Raw genomic sequence first — 15,375 nt, forward strand, 5'->3', positions numbered from 1 at the left:
AGTATTAAGGAATCTGTAGCCCTCATTCTTAATGGTCTTATCTCAGTTTCTTATTAATCTCATTGAACTTGCTTTTTGTATTAGTATAGCTTAATTCAGAAGTGTGCCCCAGCTACAGAATGCATAAACTGAACACTGAACTCCCTTAAACTATTACCGAGTTATTAGACTACAATTTAAATTCTGTTTAACCTTCCCTATAGAAGTCTAGACTCAATGAATCTATGAAGCCACTGAGGCTGGGAGGAAAGCCCCAGTTCTGCACATCCTGGGGTTTATAAGAGCCAAGGCCCCTGAGATACAGGAAAAAGATGCTTTCAGTTAATTCAATTAGTCGAAGCCCCTGCTTTCGAACTTAACAAAGCTTTTACAAAGGAAAGATTTCAGTCTTACGGATATTTAAGGTATAAAATATATCTTTTATATTTAATTTGAAAAGCAGACCTCTGCACACAGATCATGAGGTATATGAAACTACATGAATTTTCATTTATGTTTCTTTTGTTTGTTTAAGTTCTCAGATTATCAGAACTACATTGTGAATAGTTGTGTGAAAGAGAACCCAACAATGGAAAGATCGATTTCTCTTTGCAATGGTATCTCTCAGTGGGTGCAGCTAATGGTTCTCAGCAGACCAACACCACAGCTTCGGGCTGAAGTGTTCATTAAGTTTATTCATGTTGCACAGGTCAGTTAAAATCTGGCATGTTTGGTGTTTATTTTGTCTTTCTCTGATACAGCCCTTTTTTTTTTTGCTCTTCCCATGCTACGACTGTAGGGTGAGCTGGTAGTGTTGGCACTGGTCTCCTGCTTCATACACAGCACATGTGTATTTGTGTGTGTGTGCTGCCTTACCAAGTGCTCAGATATTACAGTGCCATGGCACCAGGTCTTTCTCATGTTCATTCTGAAGAAATTGTTTTTACTGAAAAACTGGACTTGCTTTTGAATCAGCATGTGAGATTCCCAGCTGTGGCTGTGAAGCTTTCCAAAGCATGAGCCACTTGCATGCCTTTGGCTGTAGTTAGAAGCATTCCACCAGAAACACCTTTCTGGATAAAAGCAGAGCTATGGTCATGTTCGTATTCTTTGTATAGTAATGCAAAGTTGTATGGTTGGCATACAACTGCACTCATAACCAGGATAATAGGCAGTGTTTCCTAGTTGTGGTAGACTGTGGGAAGAGGGGGAACTACTGAGGAGGTACTTTGAAGACTTACTGAATCTGAAAATCCAATATTTGATTTAGTAACAGTAGAATAAGTTCATGTTACACCCAGTAAAAAATCACAACTCATTACCAAAATACATGAAGTCAAGTGTCACAAGACTTGTAAGACTTCAGAGCAATACCAAAGAGGAAATTAAAATTTGGGTGTGCACGCTGAACAACCTGAACCTTTAAATTATAAATACTGGGGGTTTTTTTTATGTCACCATAGAAGCTCCACCAGCTGCAGAATTTCAACACATTAATGGCAGTGATAGGAGGCCTCTGTCACAGCTCCATTTCCAGGCTCAAGGAAACAAGCTCATGTGTTCCTCATGATGTAATTAAGGTTAGTATTGCTTCTCTAAGTTTTACAAATAAGGTAACTTTAACTTTTTTTTCACTGCACACACTAAAAGCAACCTTACTTCATTGGATGAGATGGAAAGACAGAACAAAAATTCTTTGGTTTTGAAGGCTTTTTATTTGTCATTTCATCTCTACATCACCAGTTACTCCTACACTTTTTGCAACCCCAAGACTTTCTTCAAGACTTGTATACATTCTCTAAGGTTTTTTGTTTAATGTCAGATGTGATGAGCTGCATTTTCATTTACATGCAGTAGTACAGAATAATATTCAAGCATGAAAACAGAGAATTGGGTCCTGGAACGTTTGAAAACAAAACTATTGTCATGCGTAGCAACACTGACCATCCTGAGTCTGTAAAATCTAGTACAGAGCTCTGCACTTGGAGTGAAAGGACTGGTTTTGTTCATCTGATCTTTCCCTATGACAGGTTTTATTTAATTCAGACTTCAGCAAGTTTAGCCCTAATGCACACATAGTATGGTTGAATGTTAGAAATCTATTTTATTTTCCAGTTAAATTCTTGTGAAATTCAGATGAAAGCTATTAAAATGGGTAAGAAGGCATATTTTTTAGCAATGCTTCTTAAGAAGTCTTCATGTGGCTTCTTAGTAGACTTCTTAAGAGAATAAGATACTTTATTCTTTTTGGGGCCTGAAATATTTCATAAAGGTATCTCATGAGCCTGTTTTGATCACAGTATGATCAGCTTAAATGAACAATGCATACCTGACCTTCCACTGGAAATGCTTACAGCTCTCAGAATCTATAAAATCAGTTAGAAAGCTTTTTTCAGAAACATGGTGTTTTTCAAATTTTGTCATTTTAAGGACTGCATGTGTGTACATCATTTGAATAACTTTTTGTATCAAGAAATCATATACTGGTGCTAATAGAAAGCAGGTAAAAAAAGGCTGGTAATTAGTGACTTGAAAACACACTTTGAGGTTTAACTGCATCAAACAGTTTGTAAAGGTTACAAATCAAGAACTTTGACAGGAACTTCCCAGAGAAAACATTGGTCCATTGATTTTGCAGTGTTATGAGTCAACTTTGTACCTGTATAATTTTAAACAAGGGAAAATATTTATAGTGGTAGACTGAAGATTATTGTGGCCTTTATAAAAAACCCAAGATATTGTTTCTAATTCATTTCCATGGAAAAAGTTTTCTTAAAAAACAGATATGCGACCTTGAACCATAGTATGACTTCTGATCACACTGCAGTGGGATCACGGCACAGTACAGGGTTTCTCTGCCAGGACCTCTCCAGCAGTTCCAGCTGGTGACCTGGAAGTCAGATAATGCATTCCACATTTTAGGGTGAAGATGACTGCTTTTATGAATGTCAGAGAGCTTGTGCTGTGCTTACACATTGACTGCATACAGATCCCCCTGATTTGAGATAATCCTATCTCCTTCTTTTCATTTGACTAAATGGGGAGTGTAAGGAGACCAGCATTATAGATTAGACTACAGATTAACTATCTGTAGTTGCATATTAGTATGTGATTTATGGGTGTAGGAAATCTAGAATACCTAGATTTCATTTGAAGTTTTATAATGTTTTTCAAGAGCCATTGTGAGTAAATTCCTTAACAATAACATGGGAAGTTCTTGTGCTGTATGACAAAAACAGAAACAGTAACCAGCATTGATTTTTTTGTTTTCTTTTTATTTTTAGGTGTTTAATGAAATGACAGAATTGCTTTCGTCTTACAGAAATTATGATAGTTACCGACGTGCCTATAATGAGTGCAGTAACTTTAAGATCCCAATCCTTGGGGTCCACCTGAAAGACTTGATATCCCTTTATGAGGGCATGCCAGACTACTTGGAAGACAAAAAAATTAATGTATACAAACTATATTCTCTGTATAACCACATAGATGAGCTGATACAACTCCAGGAAATGCCACTTCCCCTGGAGGCTAATATGGACCTTGTTCACTTGCTTACAGTAAGTCTGTGAGATAAGATAAATACATCCAATTAAAAATTTCATTTACCTATCAAACAACTAAATAGAGAATTCCATTAATTAATTAATTAATTACGAATTCATAAGAGTGTAAGATTTTTTTTAATCTAAGGGGAAATGTACAGGAATAGAAGAGAAAAAATTGGTGACACTGATTTATCTGGCAGCAAGGGTAGAGGTGCCAGTTCAGCAGTATGCTTCCAATTATTTCTACAAGGGAAGGAAATGTTTATTTCTGCTTCACTGTAGTAACATGCACTCTCTGTACTTTCAATAAGGAGGATTCCTTGTGTTAAAAACAAAATCACACAGAAGTTCAGTCCCTCAAGATACTGCATTTCTAGCCAAGTTTCTTCTGGTGCTAAAGAAACTATCTGACATAAACATTAGTCAAATGTAGTCAAATTAGTCAAATATGACTCTCCCAGTCATATCTAGTCAGTGCCATGCTACTAAAAAAATTGATACTACCTGGGACTTTGTTAAAACAATAATTATTTTAGCTTCTCCTAGTAAGTTAAACTACTACCTTCTATTAAAATACTACATCTTCCTTTCTTGTTTCTCAGTTTTGTTTGGCCCTAACAAATATCTCATCTTGGAAAAACTAGTTAGCCCGCTTCCACTTTCTGGTGATAAGCCCTGTTACAGTAAAAAACTAAGAGATAAAAATGCTTATGTGCCTGAGGTTATTTGTTCTCTCTGGGAGCACTCTTGTGTGAAATAAAGCACAGACCCCATGGCCTGAAATAAAGCTGTATGAAGTGGTGAACTTCTTACTTCTTCATGCTATTTGTTCTAAATGTTTTGTTCGAAATTATTCTAAGTATTTTTTTCTTCTAAATAATGTTTTATAAAAATGGCTATTACAACTGTGTAGAACTTTGTCCATAATTTCATGCAGCAATATATGACAGGACATAAATGAGAAGAAACATTTTATTTCAATGCAAGAGCTTCTGAACTCCCAATACTCAATGTTACAGTTTTCCAGATAATGGCAATAACAGTCTGGAATGTAGAATTGGACACATTTCAAATCACTGTGAACACCTGTGCAGCTCAAGGTCATTTTTTTCTAGGTGTAATTGAAATAAAAAAATAATGCACCAAAAAATATGAATGCATTCCAGCAACAAGTTTATAAAGTAGTAGTAGTGACTGTTCTGGGATTAAACTAATGTGTTTGTTTTCAGCTGTCCCTTGATCTTTACTACACAGAAGATGAAATTTATGAACTTTCATATGCACGAGAGCCACGAAGTCACCGAGCTGCTGTAAGGGCCTTTACAGATTCTTTACAAAAGGAGGGTTTTTATGAGTGATTTTAATTTAAAAAGAAGAGGTTTTTTTAAAGGAAGTTTTATCTCTTGCATGAAATTTATTATTTTATTTTATTGTATGTGAAATTGAAAACATTGTAGCTTTGTGGACTGAGGTAAATCTATTAAAGCACAAATTGTTTGGTTGGTGATGAAGCCTAAGTTAGAATATGTGGCAGAGTTGACACCATATCAGGTTTTATAATATGAACACAAAGAAAAATGAAGTTGCTGCATAGAGACATGACATCAGTCTCAATCTTGGTAGTTGATACTATTTTTTTCAAATGGAGAATTCTTACATGATTCAAATGATGAAACCCATGAGTGTCATGTGGTAGTTTTGTTCCTGTTTTATAAATATGGAAAAGATGGTGATTTTACAGGGTTGTCAGCAAACTGTGACAGTTCAAGGCATGACTGCTGTTTTGAACAGTTCAAGGAAGAGCTTAAGCACCATGTAATTATCAAAAGAACGATCTCGGGTCCAGCAGGTCATTTCTGCAGTCCTGTGCCACAGAGTCCACTGTCACAAATGGAAGAAGTGTAATCTTTCCGTGTGGTACTAATGAAGTTCCTTTCAATTTATTTCAGCCTATGACACCTTCCAAACCACCAGTAGTTGCAGACTGGGCCTCAGGAGTGGCTCCAAAACCTGATCCAAAAACCATCAGCAAACATGTTCAGAGGATGGTAGATGTAAGTAAGGTTGGCCAGTGTACTTTACATCATTGTAAATCTTTGTAGTCTTAATCTCAAGGTATGAGAGAATACAGGGATGGGACTTCTGTCCTCACAATCAGATATTTTTGCTTACCTGTATATAGCAGCAGCAGCCATGAGGCAGGGATGGAAATTCCTTCAGTGGCTGAAGAGCCAGCAGGAAGTGTGAATGCTGGTTTGTGTACTTCCAGAGTCACTCTTCCAAGGAGCCAGGGAGTCCGTTTCTACCAGGGACTCCAACGTCATGCAGTCCGACAGGAGGCCTCTCAGTGGCTTTGTTACAAGCAGCCGTTGCTTTTTCTCTTTCTTTTGGGTCCCCCGCTTTATGGGAAACTACTAGTTAAGGTGATTGATTCCAAAACTGGTGGGGGTAGAGAGGTAGTTTGTCTTTGCTTGCCTGTTTCATCTCTTCTTTCTAAGCACTTCTAATATTGCGAGGCATCCTTTGATACACGCTGTTTTGGAATATATTTCTAAATTTGATCTAGGTGTGCTCCTTGCCTTGTGGCCAGAGACAAACAGTAATGCATTCTGCAAGTGGAAACAGGTGTCTGCCCTGAAAATTCTGTCATATTACTGATTTTCTCATTACACTGACCTGATAAAATAAGCTAGGCAGTTACACTGATTTGGCTACAGAAACCATCATTGAGAACACTAATTGAGAGCATTAGTTCAAGTTGTACATGTGAGTCTGGGCAGAATGTTCTTAAAGCAGAAGTAGAAAACAGCTGTCATTGTGTTGTGAAACTTTTAGTCCAGCCTGTGTGGACTTTGTCTCAAACCAGTACACTATGTTTTGCTGCAAATCAAGAAATCATAATGCTTTTTTAGTCTCAAGCAAAAAAACCAATTAGACTGTTGCACTGTTTAATAAACACTGGGAGAAGATGGGAGAGGAAATCCATAACTATTACTAATGTGGAGGCTTTCTAAAGTGGTAATTCAGACCATCCTCATTATAAACTATTCTGCTATTACCTCGCGCAGTCTGTCTTCAAAAATTATGACCATGATCAGGATGGATACATTTCCCAGGAAGAATTTGAAAAGATTGCTGCCAGCTTTCCATTTTCATTTTGTGTAATGGCTAAGGACTGGTGAGTACCTGCTTATCAACTTTGCAGCATATGTTTTGGGAGGGATTTAGGGGTTTTTGTGTTTAAATTGTATTTTATCATTAGGGTGGTAAAAGCATCCTTTTCAGGCACAGACAGAAGTGAAAACGTAACTGACAAAAGCATCTTCTAAATGTGTTGTGAATGACATCTTCATGGGCTTACAGCAGTGGTGACCAAGCTGATTTAGAAGGAAAAACAGACAATTGAAAAAGAAGTATTTTTCAAATTATAGTCAGTATTTACTGCTAAAGAATTTTCCTGTGATAAAGCTGTCCCTTAAAGAATTGGCAAATGAATACTTTGATAAAATCAGGAACATTTTCGTAACATATTAGAGCATGGAAAAATACAACAGTGATTATTCAGAGGTTTACTATGAAGTAGTTTTGAGGTTGCATCGCATTTGCAGGTATTTCATTTATCCTGACAGTTTGCAGTTTAAATGTGTAGATAAGCTTCTGTGTATTTTGGAAACAATTGGCAAGATTACTGAGATCACTTTAGTTTTTTGCACATGAAACTATCGCTCTTATATAATGTAAGAAAAATGTTTCATTGTCCTTATGCATTTAACAAAATGTATGTCTCACAAACAACTTTTCTTGTTTATTTCCAGGGAAGGTCTGATTAGCAGGGATGAAATAACAGCTTACTTTATGAGAGCTAGCTCAATCTATTCCAAATTAGGACTTGGCTTTGCTCACAACTTCCAAGAGACCACTTACTTAAGGCCCACTTTCTGCGACAACTGTGCTGGATTTGTAAGCTTACTTTTTAGCAAATTATGTTAACATCCTTTGGAATTATGCCTTTTTTATCTCATAATTGCCTTGTATCATATACAGAAAAGGATCTATATAAAACATCAGTGAAGTTATATAGAACACCAGGCTTCTGCCTCTGTAGCCTTCTAAGGTGTCCTTTACTCCCTTCTTGGCAGGGCCAGTATGTTTAAACATGGTTCATACCTTGTGGAGTTTGGCTGTGTCACCAAAAACAGTCTCAGGCAAGACTTCCAAATCCAGAGACTTCCACTCCACAGGGCTGATAGAACTCATGTCCTGATACAGACATGACATGCCACTGCCTATGGCACGGAAGATTTCGTAAAATTGTCCTACTAATCTTCATTCAGCTGAGATCATACAAGGCTGCTGAAGCAGAATTCTCCATCTACTCCAGCTCCACAACTCCTCGAGGAGCTGTCAGACCTGCTGATGTATTCAGTAGACTAGCTCAAGATACTTTGTGTGTCATTGATGAACACACATAAAATATTCTGTTTACCTTATGCCAAAGAGGTAAAAAGTTCCATTTTGACCTTACGATTAGAAGTGTAGGAGAACAAGATATTCTGCAGGTGCTCAGATCTTAGAAAAGAGTGGAGCTTTTAGTGTTTGTTGTTTTGTGTTTTTTTTAACCTGGAGGTATCAAACATGCAGAGAAATATATTAATACATAGGCTTTCTGTTTGTTTGAATTTCAGCTATGGGGAGTCATTAAACAAGGATACAGATGCAAAGGTAAAGTACTTTATACTTTGTTAATTGTAATCCATAATTGATAGTGAATGGCAAAAACCTGTGATCATCATGAGATCCATTGCTACAGAGATCTATCTATGGACCCATTTAATCTGACCTCCCAGGGAGGAGAAAACTGATTCAGGAATAGTATGACAGACAGAAGAAATGCAGAGATGAAGGAACTTGTAACTGACAGCTCTAATGCTTTGCAAGACATGACTGAATTCAGAGGGTTTGGGAACAGACCCTTGGACACAAACAGCACCACTCTGTGAATATTGTGCAGCACATTCCCAACATCTGTTTCGCAGTTTTCTTCCTGCAGGTATCAGCTTTCTCTGCAGCCCCTACAGTCACTGTTGTGACTGAATGTTGCCATTTTGTACTTTCATAATGAAAAGGAGTTTTAGCCATACATAGCAAAGGGATGTCATTCTACAGATGTGTGTTGTTACAGGTAGTCGTGTAGAGAACACCAGAGAAGGCTTTTTGCTTCCCAGGAAGGCACAGTGTGAGAGCTACCTTAGATGCTACACCAGAGCCACTGAATCATGTAAACGTTGTTTTGTTTACAGACTGTGGAATGAACTGTCACAAGCAATGCAAAGACCTGGTTGTGATAGAGTGCAAGAGAAGACCCAAAACTGCAGTTGCAGACAGCAGCCCAACATCTGCCCTTGCTTCAAGCCTCTGCCCAGTAGGAGTCAAAGAACAATTCCATGGTGAGAAAAGATCACATTAAAAGTATCAAAATATGTAGATAATCTTTCCTTTTCTCCTTTTTCTTTTAAAGCTGAGTTGTACAGCATCTTTTTAAGTCTTGTTAGTTAACTGCAGTGTTTTATCAACATAGAAACTAGAACCAGGTGTATTTTAGCTTGTATCAAATAACACCATTCCTGCTTTAGACTGAGTAAGGATGGACTCCCTTTCTGGGAGATCTCGTCACACTACACAATGTATGGTGCACAAATGCCACCAAAAAATGAGTAAATCTTCTGCCAGACTCTCATGAGAACTATATGCCATGAGATGAAGGAGCTGACAGGAGTTTCCTTAACTCTCTCACCTTGTGATAAGCAAGTCTTGCTTTTTTAGCAAGTTGTAACATTGACTACTGCACTGTTACAATTCTGACTCAAATTTCAATGTGGAGTTTATAAAGTCAGTTTTCCTACATATCTGTCTGCTAGGAAAACCAGCAGCTAATTGTCCTTATATTTTCCACTTCAGTAGCAGAATCTGTAACTCCTCCCCATCTGTCCATCTTTCACAGAATCGGAAATGAAAAATGTACAGCTCTCTATTCTTTTCTCCTTCTATCAAACAAGCTGTATACAATTTTCTTACTGTGTATTACTGTGTAGGCTTCCAAAGAAGGAATGTTGTCCTTGAAAAACACCAGACTACTTCTGGTTTTGATTTTGATGTTCCAACTCTGTGAATATTCACTTTCTTTGAATTTCTTTCCTGCTTTTTGCCTGTATTTTATATGTTCTTCAAATCTGCTTCCTGCCACTTTGATTATCAGTCTTTTGTGTTGTATTTAACACTCATACTGCTGGGTTCCACCTTAGGCTTCCTATTAGCACTTACATAGAGCTCAGTGCAGCCCATTTCTCTTGATACTGACTATGTGCATCTCTGTGACTGTGTCTGAAATGGCTGCAGCACTATGTCATAACCACCTCTTACCCATAATAAAGGTTTTCTCTAGCTGACCTTGGTGCCACACCTGTTTTCTTCTTACTGATCCATATTTATGTTATTGAGACAGGGCAAAGAGTTGTTTGAAGAGATACAACCTTGAGAAACTTCTAATGACACCTATTTTGGTGAGCAATGAATGTAAAAGTCAGGAAGGAATACATGTTTTCTGTATTAAAATCATGTTTAATTACCATGCCTCCTTTTTCTCCTTTTCTGGGAGAAGATCTTGCCTCAACTTACCGTATATATTTTAAAGGACAAGAAGAAGGATCATTCACCTTTCCTAATGGAGAAGTAGTGGAGCACAGTGAAGACAGCAAGGACCGAACCATTATGCTCATGGGTTCCTCAGCTCAGAAGATCTCAGTGAGACTGAAACCAGCTGTGATTCATAAAAGTACACAGACTGATCCTGTACTGCTGGCTGGTGATGTATCTCGTAAGCGGAGAGAGAAGAAAGAACACAGGATGCCAGAAAATCCTTATCTCCAGGCAGCTCCAGCATCCACATTTCCAAGCCCAATTCTAGGCCGCAGAAAGGCATTTGTTAAATGGGAAAACAAGGACTCCAGCCAGAAAATGAAGGAGGAGCATCACAGCTGTAAACCCTCATACCAGGAACTTGAGCAGGTACATACATGATGGAACAAATTCTGTTTTACACAACAGTATGGTCAAGTGGTGGATGTGTGGGGGCGTGGCTGGCTGGGAAGGTGTCACTTTACTCCAGTGTACTTAGTTGCCAATTTAATTGCAATTAAACAATCCATGAAGTCTTAGCTACTTCAACTTCCAGCAATGCTTCATTTCAATTATAAATTTTAGTGCTAGTATGAGCTTTGAAGCCATTGTTATGATCACACTGATCCCCTGTCAGTCCTAGAATGTGAACATAATCCATTCAGGACAGAATGTTACTCCATAAAATGAGGAACATAGTTCTGAATTTCCTCCTGATTTTGGTGGCCTCCCCTCCCCTAAGTGACGGACTGTATGGGGTTGGGAGGGTAGGAGCTCTGCTTTTGTTAACTGACAAGTGCAAGCACCACCACGAAATTTTGCTACGAACAGAGATGGTGCTTCTTGCTAGATTTCACCTGCATCAGCCCAGTTGTGTCTCACCTTACTCTAAAGTGTTCTGACAAAATAGCTGTTCATGAGACTGCATCACCTCAAACATGGCCCAAATTCAGGTTTGTAGAAACACCTTTCCAGACAGATTAAAGAGACTATTACAATATCAACAGTGGAGCTAATGGATGGATCCAGCTATAATTATGAGGAACAAAGACTTATTTTCATACTTTTTACTCAATATTTACCACTATTCTTTGATGAACCAACATGAAACTGATGCCTTAGGTTTTATCAGACCACAGTCTGATCTTTGAATGATGACTATAACTTTCAAAATATCCCTTGCTGCTGATAAAGTGAACTCATGTTTTATGAAAGATGAATGGTTCATTAAGACAGAAATAAGACAATCTTCCAGTAACCACTTCCCTTTCAATCAACAGTATATTCAATGCAACAAGGATGTGAAGCATGGATGTAACTTGTAAAAATGCATTCTTTAAAATGCCCCATTCATGTGAGTCCCATAATTTACACTTGCCCTTGCTCCCTCATCAGATTCTGACCTCAGTTACTAAACAGCAGATGATGTTAGAAATTAATGGCTTAGCTTCTGGTACATCAATTTCTGCAGCAGTAGAGTGGTAAAGTGTGACCTGTGTTGTTTTCCCAGACTACTGTTGTTGTGAGAGGTGCAGTGGAGGGTGGATAAATGCAGGTTGTGGACATGACTCAGATACCAGCTGCTGGAAAGTTGTGAGAGTATACACAAAGGGTAGAGCAGTGACTGTGGAAATGTTCACAGAAGTTACTGGTTCTAATAAGAGCTACACCAATTTATGTTTATGGCAGTCAAGCTAAATTTACAACCAGACAGTCCTCAAATAATTGCAGAATAAAATACAATTCTCTGTTTGTTTGTTTGTTTATTTGTTTAGGAAAGGAATATTCTAAAGGCAGACAATGAAGGTTTAAAGATCCAACTGGAACAGGCACATAAAACAATTGAATCTCTCACAATCCAGAAAAGAAACCATGTAGTTGACAGTCTACAACACAGAGACTGCTCCTAGCAGATGAGGAAAATCTCCTATGGAAGAATGTAAGACTGAAAGAGGGGCTGTGATAAAGCTGCTTTACCAAGTGAACTGGAGAGAGAATCTGAAGGATGTTACGCAGAAACGTTCTCTTTACTCAACACATTTCCCTTTTAAACATGCACTCCCAAATGTGTAAAATCATTCCTTTGACCTTGTAAGGTAACTTAGCATTATCTGTGCAATGAAAATAGTATCTTCTGGGTTTGCTTTTAAAAGGAGTGAGAGTGTTGCTAAGTCTCTGTTCATGTTGAAAACCATATTGATTCCCCAGTGACTTCCTTGGCTGCCAGCAGCACACCTTACTGCACAAGTGTTCTGACAAAGTCGCTGTTCATAAGACTGTGTCACCTCAAACTTGGCCCAAACTCAGTTTTGCAGAAACAAATGTTTGATAACTCTGAGTAAGTAAAACTGTAGAAATACTAAATTAAGAAAAACAATTCCTTCTTGGAGCTGAAACCAATTAAAACCATGAAGTGAACTGTCACGTTTAATTCCAAAAATTAACCAGAATATTAAAATAAGTAGTTAAGGTGATGATATTTGATTGATCCTTACACTTTTAAGATAAACTGACAATTTTTTTAAACATCTTTCAGAGCTTTAGAAGTTCTGCTGCTTGAATGCTTACCTGTATTAAGGTAACAGAGGTGAGACTATAGAGACTTGACATTGAATACTGCTTCCATTTTTGTGCTCCATGCCATAACTTGGAACATGTATTCTACTTAGTTGGTTTAAGGGGTAACTTGTTGTCCCCATACAGTAAATATGGGACAAGGTTGATCATAATTCTCTCACATCAAAGTAGATAACACTGTTGAGTAGAACCTTTAGAGCCACATTATGAGGGAACCTGTACAGCAATCCCTGTGCAAAGCTACTTATTTCAGAGCTCCTAACAAGGCTTCTCCATTTTCTCTCTCCTAGATTTCACATGCACTTTACGTAAAGAGTCAAGATGAGTGTGCTCCTGTGTCTGTAAATTTTGTATAGTAAAAGGTGTGAGGGAGGTAACTTAAAGACACAAAGTGTACATATTGTTAAGAGACAATAAAACAGTCTTTCAAGTTACTGATAAATCTACTTGTCAGAATAGCCGATTTGAAAACTGCATTTGCATTCCAAGAGAATCTGTACACTTAAGAGTTGTACAAAACTTTCTTGTATTTATCAGGTATTTGTCATCACATATACAAACATCAGAAACAACCACTTAATGCTCAACGCTTCTAAGTTACCAGGTCCATTATAGATTGAAATTTAGTCAATGACAATACCATCTGTGCTTTGTGTTCAAAGTGGCATATACATTCCATCCACAATTTACAGTCACTATCAAGTATATGAATGCTTTATTTGTAAAGTTAATTTGAAACTACTTGCCAGTTTAGTGATTCTAAATTCTTGTTTTGAAATTGGGTTGTGCTTGCAACTCCATATCTAAGTAAAAATAAATGGAGGGAAAGAGTAGTAGTAGTAGATTTTCTGTTACATTACTGTAAATAACTGAAATGCATAGGAAAAACCCAGCAGCTCTGAAGACTGCACAGCTTTTTTTAACTCATACACTAAACCTGAATTATTAACAAGTAACATGGAACTGCACTTTGATCAGTGAAGCAATCAGAATGGCTGTCAGGTCATGTCTGCAAACTTGGTTTGCCCATTTTCTGTGAGCTTCTTGATTTTGTCCTCTATTCAGGGAACTACAGCAAGGCATATTTCTAATAGGCATTTAGCGAGTAAAAGTCTGTTTCTACAACTGTTAAACAAGATAAAAGTTGAATATATTTTCACTTATTTAAAAAATACCCCAAAGGAGCAGCTAAGACTCATAAATCTTGTTGTACAGCCAAGGTAACTGCTCACTGGTGGTCTAAACTCTGGATTCTAATACAATTTGTGGGTATACATATAGTTCATCTGTGATGGAATGTGGAGATCATGAACAAAACCTCAGTTAAAAGGAAAATTTCCTAACATCAGCAGCTGGCCCAAAGGCTACTGTGTAACTAGGTTAAGTACTTAATACTCAAAATTGAGTTATGACCACAGATTTGTACAGTCCTAAGTGTTTCTGTGTGATGTCTGCTTGTTCAATCTGAAAGACTTAAAAGGGATCTGTTTGCAGGAGTGTCTTACAGAACGAGTGTGCAGTGCTTCATGTGTGCTGAAAACTTCCTGCTTCAAAGAGGTCAGCTGATACCTGGGTAACTTCAGAGCTCTCTAAGTAACCTCCAGGTTCTCTGTTTGCTGAAAGCCACTAACAGTTATTCCCTCCACCTCCCCCCCCCCTTTTTTTTAAGTGCTGTTAGTCCCTTCTTTTCTTTTGGGACTTTCTTTTCCTGAAAGACTAACATGAAAGACTTAACAGCAGAACCTGATTACAGGGAAACTGTTAAAACTGACAAAAGAATCATTTGCCCCTGCATTAATCTTCAAGCTGCTTTATGTTAGGAAAAAAAGACACAATTAAAAGTGCTGTTTAAAAGTCATGTTATCAAACAATGATACTGAAATTTATCTTGTTGTGGCTTAAGTTAAATGGAAACACTCACCTTTTCCTTCTCTAGGTTCAGCTGTACTTACAAGAAGACAGAAAGAAAAAGAGCCATCCCCTGTTTATTTTTTAAGTGTTAATTCTGATTGTTTAAAGATAAAAGTAAATAGATTGAGTAATATCACAATTAAAAAGGCAGGGCTACTGTTCATATTCAGGTTAAATACAACTGCTTTTAGATTAGCTTGTATATGTTTTTGTTCTAGTAGCATCTGTTATTTTGTTGTAACTGATCTCTATGGCAACTTGAAAAAGTTCTAATGCTGTCTGAGAAGACTGAAAAAGTGTACAGATTGTAAAGATTTTATATAAATTGTAAGATTTTGGTTTAGTATTTATAATAGAAAAATATTAAAATTGCATTTTATGCCTCTGATTTTGTATCTCAGAGAAATCTGTACCATCTATATTCATCTTCCTTTACTGGCATCTGAGACCGTTAACCTAGTACTAATCTCTAGACCTGCTTCACCTTCTCTGAGCCTTGGAACAGTGCCTGGGAAAACTTAGGAAGCTAGGTATTTGCAGATTATTTGTTTGGTATTTTAGTGGTTGACACAGTACAGACATTGTTTTGCTACTCACTATTCCAAGTATTACAAAGCACCAGTCTTTGCTATCATAGTCTCTCACTTTTGTTAAGAATGCTACGTTAGAAAAGATTTCACAGCAC

General features: G+C 37.5%; 1 protein-coding gene across 1 annotated transcript in view; it reads left to right on the plus strand.

The window, feature by feature from the left end:
• Positions 1-12,292, plus strand: part of RASGRP1 (RAS guanyl releasing protein 1) — a gene marked incomplete at its 5' end in the record, with an annotated part of 36,171 nt that extends 23,879 nt beyond the window's left edge. The window contains 11 exons of the mRNA XM_082283319.1: positions 515-688; positions 1,443-1,559; positions 3,264-3,539; positions 4,757-4,837; positions 5,477-5,581; positions 6,596-6,705; positions 7,343-7,487; positions 8,213-8,249; positions 8,828-8,974; positions 10,219-10,592; positions 11,978-12,292. Coding sequence (XP_082139445.1) covers positions 515-688; positions 1,443-1,559; positions 3,264-3,539; positions 4,757-4,837; positions 5,477-5,581; positions 6,596-6,705; positions 7,343-7,487; positions 8,213-8,249; positions 8,828-8,974; positions 10,219-10,592; positions 11,978-12,112 — 1,701 coding nt within the window. The 3' untranslated portion in view covers positions 12,113-12,292. The remainder of the gene's footprint in view (positions 1-514; positions 689-1,442; positions 1,560-3,263; positions 3,540-4,756; positions 4,838-5,476; positions 5,582-6,595; positions 6,706-7,342; positions 7,488-8,212; positions 8,250-8,827; positions 8,975-10,218; positions 10,593-11,977) is intronic.
• Between the last annotated feature and the right edge of the window lie 3,083 nt (positions 12,293-15,375).

This window comes from Coloeus monedula, assembly GCF_965178545.1.
Source record: "Coloeus monedula genome assembly, chromosome: 6".
NCBI classification, from domain to species: Eukaryota; Metazoa; Chordata; class Aves; order Passeriformes; family Corvidae; genus Coloeus; species Coloeus monedula.